At 44.1% G+C, this 22,967-nt stretch overlaps 1 protein-coding gene across 2 annotated transcripts in view; it reads right to left on the reverse strand.

Moving 5' to 3' along the window:
- scamp1 (secretory carrier membrane protein 1) overlaps positions 1–22,967 on the reverse strand; it is a 28,261-nt gene that overhangs the window by 3,849 nt on the left and 1,445 nt on the right. Inside the window, exons 1-7 of one of the 2 annotated variants that reach the window (XM_056290586.1) lie at positions 15,947–16,057; positions 14,202–14,279; positions 8,484–8,591; positions 6,996–7,103; positions 6,254–6,365; positions 5,565–5,693; positions 3,410–3,569 (exon numbers count right to left, since the gene is read on the reverse strand). In XM_056290586.1, the coding sequence (XP_056146561.1) occupies positions 3,410–3,569; positions 5,565–5,693; positions 6,254–6,365; positions 6,996–7,103; positions 8,484–8,591; positions 14,202–14,279; positions 15,947–15,949 (698 nt within the window). In that variant the 5' untranslated portion in view covers positions 15,950–16,057. Of the gene's footprint in view, positions 1–3,409; positions 3,570–5,564; positions 5,694–6,253; positions 6,366–6,995; positions 7,104–8,483; positions 8,592–14,201; positions 14,280–15,946; positions 16,058–22,967 lie in introns of those variants that run through there. The other variant, XM_056290585.1, reaches the window with a different exon arrangement.

Here is a 22,967-nt window from a genome sequence, read left to right on the forward strand (position 1 = left end):
GAGGTTTTCCAGGCACGTCCAACTCGGAGGAAGGAGACCGCGGGGTAGATCAAGAACTCGCTGGAGGGACTACATGTCCAGTCTGGCCTGGGAACGTCTTGGGATCCCCCAGGAGGAGCTGGGGGGTGTTGCTGGGGAGAGGGACATCTGGAGTGCCCTACTTAGCTTGCTGCCACCGCGACCCGATCCCGGAGAAGCAGCTGATGATGAGATGAGATGAGATGAGTTGCAATGTAATGTTTAAATTCTTTCATGAACATAAATAGCTTCCAATGCTTGGCAATCGGGCTCGCACATTCCCGGGGGTTTCTTCTTCTTTCCTTTCTTTCAACCCACCCCCGCTTACAACAAAATGAATCAAGAGCACCCCTCAATGGATAAAAAAAACCCCATCAAATTATAATAAAAGAAGCATCACATGCATTATAAGCCATAAACATTACAACCCTCATTTCCTTGCTTTTTTTATTTAAACAATAACTGTTAGCCAGTCCAACTCAAATCCTTCCTTTGCATTATACTCCAAGGTCTTCTGCTTATTCTGACTGGGTATCTATGAACAGGTGACTGCGACTCAGGGGGTTCAGGGGCTCAGGGCTCTGGGGTTTGTTCAGGATGGATTTCAGTCTGGTCCAGGACATCTTGTCCGCCATCCCTGACTTTCAACCCATACGACTGAAAGGGGGTGATCTTCAGCCAACGGTAAAGTCTTACAAAGTTTCTGGTGATGACATGGTCGTTGCCTTTGGCTGTCATCATGGAAGCTTTAACGGCACCTGGTATGGGCGGGGACTGTAGGCAGGGCATAGCTTCCCTCGTCCTCTTTCAGAACCATAGGAGCAACACAGTACTGCCTGTCAGCATTGTATTTCATCCCGTTCTTTGCCTCTGCATCTGCTTGTCGTAGCTTTGCATCAGTCTCAGACTGGAGGGGAAGAGGAGATTCAGGCAGCTTGATTCTGAGGGGCCTACCAAACAACAGATCAGCAGGAGCCATTCCAGTCGAGCAGTGAGGCGTGGCACGGTAGTTGTGGAGGAACGCATACAGGCTCTGTTTCCATGGACGACCTTCAACATGGGCAGCACGTACAGTCTTTTCAAGGGTACGCATAAAATGTTCAGCCTCTGCATTAGCCTGAGGCCACATAGGAGTCATCTTTCTATGTCTGAAACCCAAGTATGTTGCAAAGTCTGCATATTCTGAGCTTTGGAAAGGTGGGCCATTGTCTGTTTTAACCTCAAGTGGAATGAAGAGAATATTTTGTCAAGTTTAGGAATTATGGCTCTGGCTGATGTGGACTGCAGAAATTCGACCTCTGAATGCCTGGCGTATTCATCAATGACCACCAAAAGGTAATCACCAGAGTGAAATTCACCACAGAAATCCACACCAACTTTTTCCCACGGTGATGATGGCAGATCAGACATGCGGAGAGGTTCTTGAGTTTGATTGGGCACAACAGCCTGACATGGGATGCAGCCAGCTATCATGGTTTCTACTTGTTTGTCAATGCCAGAGAACCAAACCTTCTCTCTGATCAACTTCTTTGTTTTGACCACCCCCTGGTGGCCTTCATGTGCAAATAATATTGCTCTGTTTTGTAAAGAATGGGGGACAACAATCCTTGTGCCCTGTAGCACAGTTTCATCAGTAGCGGTCACTGTCAGTTTATCCTTGATTTTCTTGAATTACATTAGAGCAGCAATATCAACTCCTTCAGCAAAAGCCTGCTTTTTAGACAGCAACCTCCCACAAACCTTCTTTGATGAGTCGAATGACTTTGCATAGAGTGGGGTCAGTTGTGGTTGCATCTTGAATTGCAGCCAGTGTCATTACCTTATGGACAGCTTTTGCAGAAATAAAGTTCACGTATTCTTCCGCTTGTCTTTCAGTGTTTGACACGTCCTGAAAGAATTGTGATACTTGTGCAGGGCGGCGTATAGTCTGCCAGGTTGTCCTTACGAGACTTGTAATGGACTGTGTAGTTGTAAGGCTGCAGACATAGACTCCAACATTCTATGTAAGCAGGTGGCTTGGACTGAGGGTTGTTGAAAATCCATTCCAAAGGTTTCTGATCACTGACAAGGGTAAAGGGTGTGATAGTAGTCAAGTGTTTCCCCTGCTAGTTGTTTAGCTTGTCTGAATTTTTAAGTCTCATGGGCTATGTTCATTTTAGGGGAGAAGTACTCACTCAGTTTGTCTTTTGTGCATTTATAGTCCTTTGCTTCCCTGGTATTGGTGAGCGTATCAAATATGTCCTGTACAGGGGTGTTCACGTAGCGTAGCAGTCTATTCCGTTGCCTACCAACATGGGGATCGCCGGACCGAATCCCCGTGTTACCTCCGACTTGGTTGGGCATCCTAAAGACATAACTGGCCGTGTCGGTGGGTGGGAAGCCGGATGTGGGTGTGTATCCTGATCGCTGCACTAGTGCCTCCTCTGGTCGGTTGGGGCACCTGTTCGGGGGGGGGGGGGGTAACGTTATCTTCCCATGTGCTTCAATGTCAGGTGAAAAGAAGGGGCTGCTGACTCCAAATGTATCGAAGGAGGCATGCGGTACTCTTGAGCTCCCCTCAGATCGGCAGAGGGGGCGGGGCAGCGACCAGGGCGGCTCGGAAGAGTGGGGTAATTGGCCAAGTTGGCCAAGTACAACTGAGGGAAAAAAAGAGGGGGGGAAAAAAGCTAAAAAAAAATGTCCTGTACAGCTTCCCCTGCATAATGTAGAAGCATTGCACGTTTTCTTGTATCATCCTTTACATCTAGAGCAATTATGAAGTTTTCAAAACGCAGCAACCACCTCTGGACAGATGAGTTCTGATCGTCACTGATATCAAACGCAGGGAACGACAGCAATGCAGCAGCCATGTTTTTGGAAAAACAAAAGTTTGAATCCTTGCTGGCAATGTAAAGTTCTAAAATCAAATTCCAAAACAGCAATGCAATGTTTAAGTTCTTTTACGAATGTACATAGCTTCCAATGCTTGGCAATGTAAGGATGGGCAACATGATCCAGAAAGGGCCAGTGTGGGTGCAGGTCTTTGTTCCAGCCACGCAGTTACACACCTGATTCTATTAGCCAACCAACAGTCTTTGCTAAGCACCTTGATTTGTAAACTCAGGTGTGTAACCGCTTGGTTGGAACAAGACAATTGGTTGACTAATAGACTCAGGTGTGTAACTGCTTGGTTGGAACAAAGACCTGCACCCACACCGGCCCTTTCTGGATCACGTTGCCCATCCCTGGCTTGCACATTCCTGGGGGTTTCTTCTTCTTCCTTTCTTTCAACCCACTACCACTTACAACAAAATGAATCAAGAGCGCCCCTCAATGGATACATCAAATTACAACACAAGCAGGATCACATGCATTATAAGCCATAAACAGTACATGTATGTTTGTGTTTTACCTGAAAGCCCCATACAGTGGTCTGTACCAACAAACGAAAGAGCAAGGTGTGAAGATTATGAACCAGAGGATGGCCAAGCCAAAGTCCACTCCTCGAGCTGAATCCACACAGAACCAGGCCAGGCAGCCAAACATGTTTGCAAGCAGCGTCCCAGTATGGACTGGAGGATTACATCACATAGAGAGCGAGAGAGAGAGAGAGAGAGGAAGAAAAAAAAAAAGAACAAATCACTTGGGGAAGATTTACTGAATGTGGGAAAATGACATACCAGTGATATTTAACTGTATCAGTTAGAACCAGTACAGTAGTCTTGAAAATGGCCTACTAGAGATACTGGCCAGTGCCCTAAAGTCTTGCCAAGTGTGACTGATGAAGTAACGCATTAGAAAAGAGAGAAGCCTGTCCCTTAATAATTCAACATGCAATGCCTTATACCAGAGGGAGTGAAAAGTGGAACAAGGCACAACTGAATAATTTACTATATTAACTTCCTGAGGGTGACAATAATGGCATGATCATAGGCACTACTTAGACATGTGAAAAGCTGCAGAGGGTCTGTGTAGCAGAAGGGCTGGGATTTTACACCACAGAGAGGAATCTGACAGCCCCCTTCTGCACCACATTCCCCGAATCGAGGCCCGGGTGCAAAGAAGATAAGGAGGATAGAGAAGTACTGCTGCATGTGTTGATCCTCGAGCTTAAAACCTTCCCCTTTTCGCAGGTTTTGAAAATATTGGTTTGGGCCTGTTATCTGCACAAAGGCTTGGATGAAAGCCTCCCTTTTATCAAACTAAATAAATAAATATCACAGCATTCACCGTTTCTATAGCAAAAGAATTAGCGGGAGGGGAACAAGCTTTGGTCCTGGGATTGTCTGCCTCTGAATGACCCGTCTGACTAACTGAATCATCTGACCAGGTCACGTTACCCCTCCACATGACTTCACCATGCGCCCTAATCACGTGGATAAAGGATTTCATGGAAAATCCATTCACTCGCAGTTTCACTGACCCACAATGCATTTTTACTTTTAACATTAAAACTGAGAAGTGACGGCTGAACGAGGAGGTAAAACACGAGGCTTCTTACAGGGACGGCGGCCTCCGTAAAATAGGCTGATGAATAAATAATAGTAAATGATAGATAAAAATGAACACTACAACTAGGCTATATTACCAATACGCTACAATAAAAGTAGCAATATCTCGCGCCGCTGTCTCATTGGCCCACTCAGCACAAGACAATATAATATAAAGACACGGCTATCACAGAGAATAATGACCCCAACACGAGAGAGTTACACGTCCACTCAACAGCTCAGCGAGCGCCGGGTGGACGGGTTCACAAGCTTAAGACAAATTAATCCCTAATGTCATACGGTACTCTCACAGATGCGGGTGCACTCAAAACTAAGACAATATCTAACCCCAATAAAAAAAAAAAAAAAGATTATCAACAACAATATTTCAGCCTCAGGAGGAGTAAAGCAAGTTATCGGCTTAATGTGGCCTTATGAAAATGGTTTGTGTATTAGTAAAGTGACAGACGTTACTGCATTTGTGTTTGCGGATAGTGACAAATAAGCTAATGCAGTTTAGCAGCAAGTGACTGATCCCCTTTCAGCTTTAGATTTTAGAATAGTCAGAAGAGCTCTCCAGCTCTACATGTTCAAACAAACTTCTGCATCGTCTATATAATATATATTATAATATATATAATCAATGCTGTAATGACAGCTAAGCCAACCCATTTATTTATTTGGACACCCCCCCCCCCCACACACACGTTTTTTCTCCTCAGTTGTATCCAGCCAATCAATTACCCCACTCTTCCGAGCCACCCCGGTCGCTGCTCCACCCCCTCTGCCTGGTAGGCAACGGAATAGACCGCTACACCACCCAGACACCCGAGGGGGGGGGTTGATCTCAATATGCATTTTCTACCACACCTTAGAAAAAGCATTATTTTCTTTCTGTGATTGTTTTTTGTTGAACTTATCATGAGGGCAATCAGCTCTCCCATCCTAGGCTCATACCAACAGCTTTCAGCTCCAAACATGTGAAAAAGTGTTACTACCCCTTTAAAATGTTAGGATAGCAATTGGTTAGTGAGCACCCAGTGTTGTGTGTGTGTGTGTTAAGGATCCAACACTCACACATCCAGAGGTAGTACATGATCTTGACCGTCTTCTGGAACTCAACAGGAATGTCCACCGTGATGTCATGATAAAAACAGGGTCCCACCGGGAACTTCTCTGGTAGGGGGGGCCAGTTGTTTTTCCTGCCTAACACAGGGAAATAAAAAGAAAACAGTAATTATAGACGAGATAGATTTAGGAGTTTTATAGACACCACCACATTAGACTGCAGAAGGAATCCCCCCCCCTTTTCTCCCCAATTGTACTTGGCCAATCACCCCGCTCTCTGAGCCGCCCCGGTTGCTGCTCCACCCCCTCTGCCGATAGCCGCTTCTTCTCACCTGACAGTGAGGAGTTTCACCAGGGGGACGTAGCATGTGGGAGGATCACGCTATTCCCCCCGGTTCCCCCTCCCCCCTGAACAGGCGCCCCGACCGACCAGAGGAGGTGCCAGTGCAGCAACCAGGACACATACCCACATCCGGCTTCCCACCTGCAGACATGGCCAATTGTGTCTGTAGGGACGCCCGAACCAAGCCGGAGGTAACACAGGGGGATTTGAACCAGCGATCCCCGTGTCGGTAGGCAACGGCATAGACCGCCACGCCACCCGGGCGCCCCCTGCAGAAGAAGTCTTTAGTCAGCATTTGTGAGCAAGCTAGTTTGTGGCAGAAACAACTGTGTTTATGTCAGTGGACGAGGCCGACCTCCCGAGGCACTGAGCGACTGCATTTCCCTCTCTCGGCGATCCAGCTCAGCAGCCTTCCTCTCCAGCTCTTCCTGTCTCCTCAACAGCTCGGCTGCTGCCCACGACTGATCCTTCATGCACACACACACACACACACACACACACATTTCATCTGCATGAAAGACGAACGCCTGTGTCTGTTTGAGACATTTTATTTTTTTATTGTGTTTTGAGCTCCTCGTGCAACTTCCAACACAAGCAGCAAAAGTAACAGGACAGACACTCACAGCGGCTGTCTAAAATGAGCGGCCATCTGCATGTCGCTGCAAGTCTCGAGTCTCCAATTATGCTCGATACTCTACGCGACTTGCATGCAAACTGGATCCGGATACGATTTTATCCAAATGTCATTAAATCTGTCATAAACGTGTCTCCGTTAACCGGATACAAATCTCAGTACACTCCCTTGGCACTTTCCCACGCAATATTTGGAGCGACTCTCCAGTCGAGCGTTTACCTTCTGTCAGGCGTGCCTGCAGAACGCCATCTTTAGTCCTGCCAAGTCTCACTCTCACTCTCACACAGAAAAACTAATTAAGTAAACTGCCGAACAGGCGGGTGATCTCCGGCATGTTGACGATGTGGAGAGACGAGGGTTATGCAAATAATCAGTCCATTTACAACGGTCCGCAGAACAAAAGGGGACAAGACATGTTCACAGAGGGAAGTGTCAAGCTGAACCTAAAGCTAATTAACAGTACCTGTGTGTGAGCTTGTGTGTAGGCCGGGGGCTTCTCCGAGGGTCTCATGATGGCAGGCTGCGTGCCGGCTGTGTGTGCTGCAGGTTTCGGTGCCATACTTTGGGAAACCTGGGGAATAGTCACATACATCAACAACCACGTTATTTCACAAAGATAAATAGTCAAGTGTTTCAAAGCTCTTTGGTACCAAAGGTCCCTGCGGTACTTCCCTCTTAAATAACCACCGTCATCATAACTGTCATGTACACACACACACACACACACACACACACACACACACACACACACACACACACACACACACACACACACACACACACCTATCTATACGAACATTATCTATTATCCATCCACCCATCCATTATCCAAACCACTTATCCTGCTCTCGGGGTCACGGGGATGCTGCAGCCTATCCCAGCAGTCATTGGGTGGCAGGCGGGGAGACACCCTGGACAGGCCGCCAGGCCATCACAGGGCCGACACACACACACACACACACACACACACACACACACACACACACACACACACACACACACACACACACTCGCAAAACTATACTTGTGGGGCCCCTCATTGACTACATTCATGTCGTAGCCCTTAACCCTAACCTTAACCACGCAAACTACATGCCTAACCCTAACCCTAACCCTGATTCTAACCTTAAGCCTAAAACCAAGTCCTAACCCTAAAATACACCCTTTTACTTGTGGGGCCCCATAAAATAGTCCCACAAGTTAGGGGGTTTCTGGTTTTTCTGGTCCCCATTAGGATAGTTAAACATGGTACACACACACACACACACATTTCATCTGCATGAAAGACGAACGCCTGTGTCTGTTTGAGATGTGCCAAATTCTTCGTGAGCTCGTAGTTCCCAGTACTCTAAATACTCCCTCCTTCAGTGAGCTGGAGTAATGACACTTCGACGGCACATTTTTTTTTTATTGTGTTTTGAGCTCCTCGTGCAACTTCCAACACAAGCAGCACAAGTAACGGGACAGACACTCACAGCGGCTGTCTAAAATGAGCGGCCATCTGCATGTCGCTGCAAGTCTCGAGTCTCCAATTATGCTCGATACTCTACGCAACTTGCATGCAAACTAGATCCGGATGCGATTTTATCCAAATGTCATTAAATCTGTCATAAACGTGTGTCTCCGTTAACCGGATACAAATCTCAGTGCACTCCCTTGGCACTTTCCCACGCAATATTTGGAGCGACTCTCCAGTCGAGCGTTTACCTTCTGTCAGACGTGCCTGCAGAACGCCATCTTTAGTCCTGCCAAGTCTCACTCTCACTCTCACACAGAAAAACTAATTAAGTAAACTGCCGAACAGGCGGGTGATCTCCGGCATGTTGACGATGTGGAGAGACGAGGGTTATGCAAATAATCAGTCCATTTACAACGGTCCGCAGAACAAAAGGGGACAAGACATGTTCACAGAGGGAAGTGTCAAGCTGAACCTTAAGCTAATTAACAGTACCTGTGTGTGAGCTTGTGTGTAGGCCGGGGGCTTCTCCGAGGGTCTCATGATGGCAGGCTGCGTGCCGGCTGTGTGTGCTGCAGGTTTCGGTGCCATACTTTGGGAAACCTGGGGAATAGTCACATACATCAACAACCACGTTATTTCACAAAGATAAATAGTCAAGTGTTTCAAAGCTCTTTGGTACCAAAGGTCCCTGCGGTACTTCCCTCTTAAATAACCAGCGTCATCATAGCTGTCATGTACACACACACACACACACACACACACACACACACACACACACACACACACACACCTATCTATATGAACATTATCTATTATCCATCCATCCATCCATTATCCAAACCACTTATCCTGCTCTCGGGGTCACGGGGATGCTGCAGCCTATCCCAGCAGTCATTGGGTGGCAGGCGGGGAGACACCCTGGACAGGCCGCCAGGCCATCACAGGGCCGACACACACACACACACACACACACACACACACACACACACACACTCGCAAAACTATACTTGTGGGGCCCCTCATTGACGACATTCATTTCCTAGCCCTTAACCCTAACCTTAACCACGCAAACTACATGCCTAACCCTAACCCTAACCCTGATTCTAACCTTAAGCCTAAAACCAAGTCCTAACCCTAAAATACACCCTTTTACTTGTGGGGTCCCATAAAATGGCCCCACAAGTTAGGGGGTTTCTGGTTTTTCTGGTCCCCATTAGGATAGTTAAACATGGTACACACACACACACACACACACACATTCACACCTAGGGACAATCTAGTATGGCCGAGTCACCTGACCTACATGTCTTTGGACTGTGGGAGAAAACTGGAGCCCCCAGAGGAAACCCACGCAGACACGCGGAGAACATGCAAACTCCACACAGAGGACGACCTGGGACGACCCACCAAGCTGGACTACCCCGGGGCTTGAACCCAGGACCTTCTTGCTGTGAGGCGACTGCACTAAACACTGTGCCAATGTGCCGCCCTATCTATTTACTCATTTATTTATCTTCTTATTATTATTATTATTGTTACTATTATTATTCTTAAAATTATCTCTGAATCTATATAAAAAATTCAAAATGTGGTCCTCAACACAATTTCAGGATTTTTTTTCTATTTCTTTACATCATCTAATCCAAGTTGAGACCGCTCAGAGGCTACTCATTTAACTAAAGGAAAAAAAGTTGCATCAGACAGAATTGTTTAAAGCCATTTAGTCAGTGTTTGTGATGCTGCACTGCTTAAAGTTTGAACACTAATATATATATATATATATATATATATATATATATATATATACACACATATATATATACATACACTACCGTTCAAAAGTTTGGGATCACCCAAACAATTTTGTGTTTTCCATGAAAAGTCACACTTATTCACCACCATATGTTGTGAAATGAATAGAAAATAGAGTCAAGACATTGACAAGGTTAGAAATAATGATTTGTATTTGAAATAAGATTTTTTTTACATCAAACTTTGCTTTCGTCAAAGAATCCTCCATTTGCAGCAATTACAGCATTGCAGACCTTTGGCATTCTAGCTGTTAATTTGTTGAGGTAATCTGGAGAAATTGCACCCCACGCTTCCAGAAGCAGCTCCCACAAGTTGGATTGGTTGGATGGGCACTTCTTTGAGCAGACTGAGTTTCTGGAGCATCACATTTGTGGGGTCAATTAAACGCTCAAAATGGCCAGATAAAGAGAACTTTCATCTGAAACTCGACAGTCTATTCTTGTTCTTAGAAATGAAGGCTATTCCATGCGAGAAATTGCTAAGAAATTGAAGATTTCCTACACCGGTGTGTACTACTCCCTTCAGAGGACAGCACAAACAGGCTCTAACCAGAGTAGAAAAAGAAGAGGGAGGCCGCGTTGCACAACTGAGCAAGAAGATAAGTACATTAGAGTCTCTAGTTTGAGAAACAGACGCCTCACAGGTCCCCAACTGGCATCTTCATTAAATAGTACCTGTTAGAGCCTGTTTGTGCTGTCCTCTGAAGGGAGTAGTACACACCGGTGTAGGAAATCTTCAATTTCTTAGCAATTTCTCGCATGGAATAGCCTTCATTTCTAAGAACAAGAATAGACTGTCGAGTTTCAGATGAAAGTTCTCTTTTTCTGGCCATTTTGAGCGTTTAATTGACCCCACAAATGTGATGCTCCAGAAACTCAATCTGCTCAAAGAAGTGCCCATCCAACCAATCCAACTTGTGGGAGCTGCTTCTGGAAGCGTGGGGTGCAATTTCTCCAGATTACCTCAACAAATTAACAGCTAGAATGCCAAAGGTCTGCAATGCTGTAATTGCTGCAAGTGGAGGGTTCTTTGACGAAAGCAAAGTTTGATGTAAAAAAATCTTATTTCAAATACAAATCATTATTTCTAACCTTGTCAATGTCTTGACTCTATTTTCTATTCATTTCACAACATATGGTGGTGAATAAGTGTGACTTTTCATGGAAAACACGAAATTGTTTGGGTGATCCCAAACTTTTGAACGGTAGTGTACATATATACATATATATATACATATATACATATATATATATATATACATATATATACATATATATATATATATATATATATATATGTTGCTTGCCCAGTTAACCTTATATATAAAAAGTAGCTTAGTTGAGGGTATTGTGTAACTGCAGGAACCTAAAACATGACCGGAGTTGCCTGATGTACAGGTCAGCCATACCACCGATGCTTTTGAGAATTATACAGTCATGAACAACATTAATCACATGTACTAAAAACAAAGACAAGTCAACAGTCCATTGCAGACTGAACGAGGAAACAAATGGAAAATGGAACAAACAGACTTTCATCAGCATACAAAGAGGACAGACCACTTCAACACAAAAGGTCTACCTGCCTAAATCATCTTAAAGCTGCAATCCACCACTTTTCTCACTGGTTCACTCATGTGTGATGTGATTATGATGTGGTGATTCTGCTGGACAGACACAATCAATATTCCAGTAGGAGAATGTTCCGGTACAGTTCACTGGAGGAGGCAAAGAGAAACAGACCTGTTGCAACCAACTTTCTCTGACTATGAGCAAGGTGCTGCAGCCATTGTCGCCGGTGCGCCATCAGCTCGTGAGTAGAAATGGGACCCCCGGATTTTCTTTGCAACCCTGAATAGGTACCTGTTTGTAGTTATTCAACCAATCAGCAATGAATTATGTCAGATGTTGCACACCTTGCATAATTAAATGCTGTGAGATGATTGGTTGAGTGAGTACAAGCAGGGTTACAATGAAAATCTGCAGGATAGGGGGTCCTTGAGGACGGGGCTGGGAAACACTGGTCTTGTGTATAACAAAGTTCATCAGACTATATCATAATGTGACGGAGCCCCTCTGGCAACATCTTGGAACGACTAAAATAATGCATGGCCACCACTTATTAACGCAAGGGAACAAGATCCTAATGTGCGGCCGCGACTTGGTAACGCATGGGAACGACATCATTGAGCACTGGTTGCAGATGGCGGGACGGTTGTCCAGAAGTATGGAAGCATGCTGTTAATAAAGTCTTATTTGCATGGGATTTCTGTCATGTGGGATTCTCGTGTAACTGATGAACTACCGTCTGACCTCTGTGTTTCTTACAGCACACTTACACGGGATACAACAAAGTCAGAAATACATTTAAATTTACCGGCGCCTACAGCGAATGTTAAGCAATATTCTGATGGCGTCTCACCGTCAACAGAAAACCGACTTGACTTGGAGGCTGACCACTCGCACACTTTCTGGAAATGCACAAAGATCAGGTTATATTGGCAGAATGTGAACGTCGGGACATGAAATCCCAAACACCTGCCCTGTGATGTGTCTCGGCAACGCTGATGATGCTGTGATGAGAGAAGACCTCCGCTTGACTAAAGTTTTACTTGCAGCAAGTCAGGAAGCCGTTACCAGAAACTGGCTTAACGTTAACGCCCCAAAACAGGAAGAGTGGAGGGAAACTGCCCGAGACATTTTTTGTTATGGAAAAGTGGACATTCATTTTGAGAGTCCAAGAGACTATATTTAAAAAGAACTGGGAAAAATGGTGGGAAATGACACTGACTAAATGAATGTCAAATTAAAATATGTGTGAATATTGAAATATTTCCAGACAACTATTTATTGTTATTATTTTTTTATTATTATTTTTATCTGTTTGTATATCTTACTGTATTATTTTGTGTTGATGTTGTTGCACTGTTCTGGTTATATCTTTTTGAAAACTTAAGTGAGAAAATTGACGGGATGAATTAACATACCTTTTTGTGATGAACCTGGCACAAAAAAAAAAAAGATTCCTGCATCAACGAATTCATTCTTGATGCAGGAAGTGTACACTCCAAACTCTGTACACCAGACAATAAGAGACGAAGAACGGACGTATTTGCGATCAACGCCGATTCTCCCTCACCCACATGACATCATTCACATCCACTGTGGAAGTGCAGAACTGCACAAGCCGTGAAATACCCCGGAAAATACTCAGCGGTGGTAATAACACAAATTTGTACATGCAAAAACTACGGATGATAATCTTACGGACGACTGGTTTCAGAGTTGCAGGCCTGACAGTTGTTGATAGGACTGGAGTGAGAGACACAAGTGTCTGGATGGATCAAATCCATCCAGTAGAACATGTTTGCCGCTGCAGCAGTTGGTGCAACCAGATCAGCAAGTTTCAACAGCAGCACACGGAGACTGCAGAGCGTCTCCGACCACGCTCAGGATGCCGTTTAGTATTATGTACCCTAACGCCATGCTCCAGATGGATTTTTTTTAATTTTGAGATACTTTATTCATCCCCGAAGGGAAACCACGCTCTGCATCTAACCCATCCTAGCTGTGTAGCTAGGAGCAGTGGGCAGTCGCCGTGCAGCACCCAGGGACCAACTCCAGGTCGTCTTGTCATGCCTTGCTCAGGGGCACAAACAGGAGTATTAACCTTAAACCGCGCGTCTGTTTGACAGTGGGGGAAACCGGAGCGTCCAGAGAAAACCCACCACAGACACGGGGAGAACATGCAAACTCCACACAGAGGACGACCCGGGATGACCTCCCAAAGTTGGACAACCGCCGGGGTTCGAACCGAGGATCTTCTTGCTGTGAGGTGACAGTGCTAACCACTGCCACCATGCCGCCATTATTAAGGGAGAAAAACTGTGGATTTCAGTTTTAAAATTAAGCAACCCAAAAGTGGTTTCCATGCCAACAGGCACTTTTATCCCGGAACTATGTTTGACATAGTAGATGAAGGTAATCAAATTGTGCATCTTGATTTTTGCACTGATAGTAGCAATGAATTACAAGGCAACAACAGCTGTTGCTATTGTTGGAGTGAATATGAGTCAACTTATTAAACTAACTGATAAATGAGATAAAGTTGGGATTTCTTTTTATGTTCAAGCTTTGGTTACTTTCCAATTGATTTGGTTGATTTAGAGCAGCCTCGTGTGTGTGTGTAGGAGTTGTAGAAATAATTAAGACTGACGTGTGCTTGAACTGAATTAATCAACATTGTGATACATCAAGAATCATTTTATAACCAAATAACTCAAGTAAATCAAATGAATGCAGCCTGTCAATCAAAATGTTATTGCACTGAGCGCTGCCTGACACTGGATAAGCTGTGGCTATTTAAAAGTTCCTGGATGGCATCAAAAAGAGGACTTACTGGTTTAGCGTTGGTAAAAGGATTGTACTCTTCAAGTCCAGGAGGTGCAGTATGTGTCGCTTGTGTCACTGATGGATCCTAAGTAGAGAAATTAGGGAAAAGAAACAAAGAGTAAGGAAATTAGAGTCTTACAGGGTATCCATCCATTATTCAAACCGCGTACCCTAGGTAGGATCGTGGGATGCTGGAGCCTATCCCAGCAGTCATCGGGTGGCAGGTGGGGAGACACCCTGGACAGGTCCCTAGTCCATCACAGGGCCGACATAAACACACACACACACACACATACACACACACACACTAGGGGCAATTTAGTACGGCCGAGTCACCTGACCTACATGTCTTTGGACTGTGGGAGGAAACCACAGACATGTTCTCCCCGCAGACACGGGGAGAACATGCAAACTCCACACAGAGGATGACCTGGGACGACCCCCAAGGTTGGACTACCCCGGGGCTCGAACCCAGGACCTTCTTGCTGTGAGGCGACCGCGCTAACCACTGCGCCACTGTCCCGCCCCTTAAAGGGCATCCTTCCATTTGACTGAGAGCCAATCATTTTCGTGGTATAAAGTCATTTTTGAAGGAAAAAAATAAACATTGCCGCAGTATCTAAGTTGGTAAAAAATAATAAACATACAACCCTACTAAAATATCCTTGGCGTGTCCATCCCTTCAAGTGTCATAAGAAAAATGGTGTGATGTCATAAAAGTATTTTTGCTCTCCAGGACCCAGCAGAACTGGTTATTCTGCATGTAACTACCCAGTAATTAAACACTGGCAAGGATGTGATGAGTCTGATCATTTCAGTAGCAGCAGGTCTATAAATAAAGCGGATGGGTTTTGGAAGGGTAGGAACGCCTCTGAGTGCTGTGATGAAAGACAGAATTAAGAGGGCAGCCTTTTTCACCTGCTAGCGCGCTGCGCTGAAGACAAAAGCAGCGGAAAACACTTCCTAGACCGTTTAGTGTCAACCTACATTTTCTTTGGCGTCAACGAAATGAAACCTCGCACGCCTTGCAGATGAAAGCTGGGGAGACACAGTTTTACTTTCAGGTGAACTGTTTGGGAGAAGACGAAGACAAAATAAATACCAAGATGGACTCGAACTGTTGAATAAAATCATACCATACACTAAAACCTATCACAATTGTCAATAACGTCCTTGTAGAACAACTGCATTTTTAAATAATGAATTTATTATTATTTTATTATATATTTATATTTTATTATATTATTGTTATTTATAAGATATCTATAAATTAATTAATCTGATTAATCAATTTTATTTCCATGGAAACTTAAATTGACGGCAGATCGAGGCTAACATGTAAAAATCTCCCAAAAACTATTTACGGAATATTATTTAGGTAAATGAGACTTGAGTAAATATAATGCCTGCCGTAACAAAGGTGATCACAATTTTCAAAGCAGTTTTATTTTGTGCATTTAATGTACATAAATACCTAGCCACAAAAATTTTTTTTACAAGCATGGCAATTTATTGCCATTACTTGTTAAAATTCGTTTTGTCAATCCTGTTAGTTATTCCCAATGCAAATTTATAACAGTTTAAATTATAATCTATCAATATCATAGAAATTATATCCTTATATTAAATTATACCTATAGAATATAGATACAAATTATAATTTCCCGTTTCAGAGCATTGTGTCTGAAATAGGAGAATTGCCCTTATGTTGGCATAAAGTATATGTGACACGTTACATGGAAGTAAACTTACCATCGGATGGTTAAATCGTGCACGAGTGTTAGTCGAGATCTTTTTTAGGATTATTATCCACCTTGTGTATTCTTGAGGTGTTGTCCTAGTTCAGTCCCGCTTTTGCTCTTCTCGTGTCCCTGCTTTGTGAAAGGTCTGACAGCATCCTCCTCTGTTGTAAACACAAGCTGCCACTTGTCACGAGACCAGGGCCATGCATATTTTACAGTGTATTTTGGTTAAAATTTAATATGCTCCTGTTGACAAACTTGCACATAAAGTTTTACTGATTCAAACTGGAAATTTACAGGATGGCTTTTAAAAGTCAAATAATCTAATCTAACTGCTGCATGGCTGCAGTTACATGACTTTGCTGTTACCTTACTAGGCACAAACAAGTCCATTCATTACACTGCAGAGTGAATAAGGTTATAAGATAGGTGTAGTTCTTTGTGTACAGACCACATGAATCCATTTTCTAGATAACGTCATTACAGCTTAGACTCTCCATCTGAGGGTGAGGCAGAGCTGCGTGGGCCAACACATCGTAGGCTTCATGTCAGTGACACAGAAACACATCAGAGTCGGGGTTTTCTGTTGTCCACGACTGTCCAACATGCCACTTCATAGTATATTAGACCACTGAGCAGAGTGGTAGTACCCAACAGGTCTCAAGACCACATACCAATAATCCTGTCATGCACATGGACGCATTTTTACTCAGTCTTGACTCGATCTTAAACGAGGACTCTGCCCTTCATCCTGAGACCAGGCGAGACCATAGCGTTTCTGATCCAGACCAAAACTTGCACTGTGTCAATTTCAAACCCAATCTCTGATTTAACTTCCCTAGACAAACAGAACGCTAGCAGAGTCCAGTTAAAGAGATTGCTTCGAACCCCTCTGCGTGCTGATGCATCTGTAGTGCCCAGTCTCATGATTTCCCATCTCCCAAGCTGTGCTTGTTCGTCTCCCACACTCATTCAACTAAGTCAAGACCATGTCATCTAACTCGACAATAATCCGGTTTTCTTATTAAAAACCACAGTGTATCCATGTGCTCATGTTTGTCAGACATTCATACATTCATTCATTCATTATCCAAACCGCTTATTGTTACTCAGGGTCGCGAGGATGCTGGAACTTATCCCAGCAGTCATTGGGTGGCAGGCAGGTAGACATGCTGGACAAGCCGCCAGCCCATCACAGGGTCCACACACACACACACACACACACACACACACACACACACACACACACACACACACACATAGTCACACCTACGGACAATTTAGTACGGCTGATTCACCTGACCTACATGTCTTTGGACTGTGGGAGGAAACTGGAGCATCCGGGGAAAACCCACACAGACACGGGGAGAACATGCAAACTCCACACAGAGGACGACACGGGACAACCCCCAAGGTTGGACTACCTCAGGGCTTGAACCCAGCACCTTCTCGCTGTGAGGCGACTGTGCTAACCACTGCGCCACCGTGCCGCCCAGGTTGCACTGTACTCTAGCTACAGGTTACAATGTCATCTGCGAACATCATAGTCCACGGAGACTCCTGCATGACCTCGTCTGTCAATCTGCCCATCACCATTGCAAACAAGAAAGTGCTCAGAGCCGATCCTTGATGTAATCCCACCTCCACCTTGAACCCCATCCGTCACTCCTACTGCACACCTCATCACTGTCACACTTTCCTCATTCATATCCTGCACCACTCCTACATAATTCTCTGCCTCTCCTGATTTCCTCATACAATACCACACCTCCTCTCTCAGGACCCTGTCATATGCTTTCTCTAAGTCCACAAAGACACCATGTAATCCCTTCTGACCTTCTCTATACTTCTCCATCACCATTCTCAAAGCAAACATCACATCTGTGGTGCTCTTTCATGGCATGAAACCATACTGCTGCTCACTAATCCTCACCTCTCCTCTTAACCTAGCTTCTATTACTCTTTCCCATATCTTCCTGCTGTGGCTGATCAACTTTATACCTCTGTAGTTGTTACAGTTCTGCACATCGCCCTTGTTCTTGATAATGCTTCTTCTCCACTCCTCAGCTATCCTCTCACTTTCCAAGATTGTTAAACAATCTAGTTAAAAACTCCACTGTCATCGCTCCTAAACACCTATATCCTCCCACTAATCCAGATAATAATCATAATAATAATAATAATAATAATAACAATAATGAATTTTATTTGGGGGCACCTTTCAGCGCACTCGACACCTTACAGGACACAGTTGAAAACAAGCAGCACTGTATCAGACAGCATCAAAACAAAGCAGGGTAGACAATAAAAAGTTAACACAACAGATAAAATCATCATCTGCAAAAAACTCAGTGAAGTGTGGCTCAGGATCAGACTTAATATGCCAGTTTGAATTTACCATTGAATTTGAATTTGCCAGAGATTATGGAAAACAACAAATTATCTGATCCTGAACATAGGATATTGCAGTTGGTTGGTAAGTGATCTGAAACTTGTTTAGAGTTTTGCTTCGGATTTAAGCCATTATCAGGCTTTGTTGAGCTGAGCACTTGCTAGTTTCACTCTCTGAGTTTCAATAGGTGGGTCAGCTAATGAGGGTCACGCCTTCTATTGCTTCCTTTGTTGTGAAAATCAGACGGGGGCGGGTTCAGCTGTGGTACTTCCTGGTATTTAAACACACAGCTGTGCTGTAGCGTGAGCCCTTATGTGTCAGACCTCACTGTGTTAAGACCAAATTGGGTGAAGACCTGCGAGTCTACCTGTGCGAGGCCACCGAGCAAGGACACTGACTGGTAATTCCCTTTTCTTCTATTTTCTCAGCCACCATGTGCTACAAAGACATCCCTGTCATTCAAGGTTATCAAAAGAAAATCGCAATGCAACCCAGGGAACCTCTACTCACTCCTCCTTTACTTTTGGCGTATGGAATTGCCAATCAGCTGTAAGTAAAACAGAATTTATCCAAGCACTTGCTAATCTGTCAGACATTCAGCTACTAGCCCTGACGAAACCTGGATACAGAAAACACTGCCACACCGGCCGCAGTCTGTTGGGCGGTACAGGTGTCCCCATTTCCAACGACTGGAAATTCACTAAGCTTTCTCCCCTAAGCAACAACTCCTCCTTTGAATACCATGCAGTCACGGTTGCTGCTCCTATTAAGCGATTTGTGGTTGTCATATACCATCCACCAGGGTCACCAGGGTGTCAACTGGGGAACTTTGTAGCCGAACTAGCCATGTTACGCTCAGCCAGTCCTGACGATGACACACCACTGATTGTCATGGGAGACACGAATATCCATACTGACAAAACCCAAGAGACTGACTTCCTGTCTCTTTTGCCCGCTTTTGACCTCAAACAGGTCCCCATTCCTCCCACACACACAAAGCGGGCAATACTCTTGATCTGATTTTGAATTGGGACTGCTCCACAGCAAATCTGACTGTCGCCCCCCCCCCCCCACCACCACCACCACCACATCTGTCAGACCACTTCTTTATTCAATTCACAGCCTCCTTACTGGAACATCCTCATGTTCCTCTACAAATGGCCTCCTTCCGCCGAAACATCCGGTCTCTTTCCTAGCTTTCCAATGAAATGAGGTCTTGGCTTCCATGCCTCATAATGAATTCTCTTCACTGCCTGTCAACAAGGCTACAGACACACTCTGTTCTTCACTAGCCTCCTCTCTTAACAACCTCTTCCCTCTAGCATCCAAACCTGCACGTAACGCCCCACCCCCCAAGTCCATGGCTCACTGAGGTCAGCAAAGGGCGGGACTCAGAGCAGCAGAGAGAAAATGGTGTAAAACCAGACAGTCAACTGACCTCAGTGACTATCAGTGTCTCCTAGCATCAGGGTCCGAAATTAACTTTTTGGCTTACCGGCCAAGGGGACTGGTAGATGAAAAAATCTACCGGCCAAGCATATTTTTTACCAGCCAAAATAATTAGTAGCCTTTTTTGGGCCGCTGGGTCACGTCCTACCTCTTGGAGATCTTTTAGAGTATCTTGGAGGGGAGAAGTGTCCAAACCACACAGCTTATCCACACGGGTGCCTCAAGGGTCAATGTTCGGTCTCCTTCTCTTCTCAATATACACCATATCACTTGGTGCAATCATCCGCTCCCATGGTTTCTCAAAACATTGCTATGCTGACGATACCCAGCTCTTCCTATCATTCCCGCAAGATGATCTCAGTCTTGGCACGGATATCGTCATGCCTTGATGATATTTCTTCATGAACAAAAGAACACCACCTTCAGCTTAACCTATCTAAGACTGAGCTCCTCGTCATCTCAGCCAGTCCATCCTTACAACAACAGATCAATATCCAGCTCGGATCAACCCAACTCATGCCCACAAAGTCTGCCCAAAACCTGGGTGTCATAATTGATGACCAACTAACCTTTAAGGTTCACATGGCCTCGATTGCTCGGTCATGCAGAGTTGTCATGTACAACATCAGGAAAATTAGACCCTACCTGTCTGAGCATGCAGCACAACTCCTGGTACAGGCTCTTGTAATATCACACATTGACTACTGGAACTCCTTACCGGCAGGTCTCCCTGCATGCACTTTCAAACCTCTGCAAATGATCCAGAATGCGGGGGCGCATCTAGTCTTCAACCAACCCAAAACAGCACATGTCACTCCTCTGTTCATATCCCTCCACTGGCTCCCAGGACCTGCCCACATCAAATTAAAACCTTGATGCCCACTTACAAAACAGCAACTAAAACGGCTCCCACCTACCTGAACTCCCTCATTCAGGTCTACACTCAGTCCTGCTCACTATGTTCTGCCAATGAATTGCACCTAGCACTTCCGCCACAACGGGGCCTTAAGTCACTAGCCAGACTCTGAACGATTAAACCTCAGCTGCAATCAGTAATGTTAAAAATCAAAAACTAACCCAGAAATCTTGGTGTAGTCGTGGACTCTGACCTGAATTTCAACAGCCACATTAAAATAATTACAAAGTCAGCCTACTATCACCTGAAGAATATATCAAGAATTAAAGGATTTATGTCTCAACAGCATTTGGAAAAAACTTGTCTATGTTTAACTTAAGTCAAGTCGACTACTGAAAAAAAATCCATCAAACAGCTGCAGCTGATTCAGAATGCAGCCACTCAAGTTCTTACTAAGAACAAAACGTGGATCACATCACTCCAGTTCTCGGGTCCTTACACTGCAGATAATTGATTTTATAACTCTGCTCTTGGCTTATGCACTGAATGGTTTAGGGCCAAAAATACATTTCTGATCTTCTGGTATGCTATGAACCACTCAGACAGGTCTGCTTTATGTCCCCCAAGTCAAAACTAAACATGGAGAGGCAGCTTTCAGTTTTTATGCACCAAATATCTGGAAAAAAAACTCCGGGAAACCTGCAGGTCTGCTGCAACTCTCTGATCTTTAAATCAAGGCTGAAGACTTTCCTGTTTGCCGTTGCCTTTTATTAAATCAAATGTGAAGCTTTTGATTGTCATCTTACACTGCACTGTAACTTTTACTCCATCTTTTTATTTGATTTTAAATGCCTATTTATTGCTTTGTATTGGTTTTAAATTGTGTCTTAATGTCTTTTCTGTTTCATGTAAAGCACTTGTTGCTGAAATATGCTATACAAATAAATTTCCCTTGCCTTGCTGTCAGAGTATAAGTCTTATGATCCAATATATGCATTTTTGTGTGATTTATTCTTTACTGTTCTTGGTTGGTCACCACATACTCTTCTTTTCCACCAGTTTATCCTGAAACGTCAACTCAAATCTTTCATTTGTTTACCAAAGTTGAAAAGAACATTGATGTAGGAAGAATACATTTTGAGATGTTGAAATGACGTTAAATGAAGAATTATTTATATTATTTAAATGTTTGATGCATTATTTATCTCTGTTGTTAAAGTTACATCAAAATCAAACTGTGATATGACTGCTGGGTATTGTAAAATATTCATATTTAATTTACAGTTGCAGTTTGAATTCAGATTCATGATCTTGAATTGAAATCACATTGTTCTGGTTGCAGTCTTGATTAAATTTGCTATGGTCTTGGGCTTGACTCGGTTTCACCTGAGGTGGTCTCAAATTCAGCTCTGCCAGCGAGACAAGGGAAGGTGACAGTCAAGATGTCTGATAGAACTTCATATTAACCTCCTGATATGGCAACAAGCTATGTAGACCATGCCCCTCAGTTGTATTGCCCAATTTAGTTAATGCAATGACATCCTGAGAAAAAGGATGAGAAAGAATGAACTGTCTTTCACACAACAGGGAGTGATGAAGTCTGATAGGAATAAAGCCAATATGGATTCAACAACCACCTGTCCTTTTGACAGCACCATATGATTCCATTAACTATTTATACAGGGCTTTAAGTAGGGTATGAAGCGCTACTTCTCCTCAGGCTCAAGCAACAGCAAAGCCAGCAAACAGAAGATGGCAGGACAACAAAGGGAGACTAATCGCATTACAACATGTTAATAGGGGCTCTATGAATAACTGACCCTTTATATTTTTGTGTGCACCAGCTGTATATAGTCAGTAGTGCCAACTCACTGCAGAACTCCAGTTAGGTTGGCCTTTTAACTACATTTACTACAAAGAAAAACATTCATTCGAGCGCTCCTTTTTTTTTTACACTTGTAACCAACGCCAGTGTGGCAGAAGACAAAAACAAGTCCAACAGAGACCAGCGGTCTTCTTATCTTGAATTTACTTTTTCCATCATCATAAATGCAATCATCCATCTGTCCATCCATCCAATGTGTTTGTAATGTGGAGGAGATATAGAGTGGGAGAGAACAATGTAAAATGTCATCCAGATGCAAATACAAAGCTTGTCCCTTTCCATCAGTTTGAGAGGGAAATCAAACTTCAAGAAAGTATGTGTTCATACAACTTTGAAGAGCATGGGCATTTCAGTCTGTTGGGTACAACTGTGCAACAGTCGGAGCATGGAACTCAAACCGCGTACAAACATTACGCAGTTCAAGAAGAAGTACAAAGGACTGATATCAA

Source organism: Lampris incognitus, chromosome 12 (genome assembly GCF_029633865.1).
Source record: "Lampris incognitus isolate fLamInc1 chromosome 12, fLamInc1.hap2, whole genome shotgun sequence".
In the NCBI taxonomy this organism is placed as follows: domain Eukaryota; kingdom Metazoa; phylum Chordata; class Actinopteri; order Lampriformes; family Lampridae; genus Lampris; species Lampris incognitus.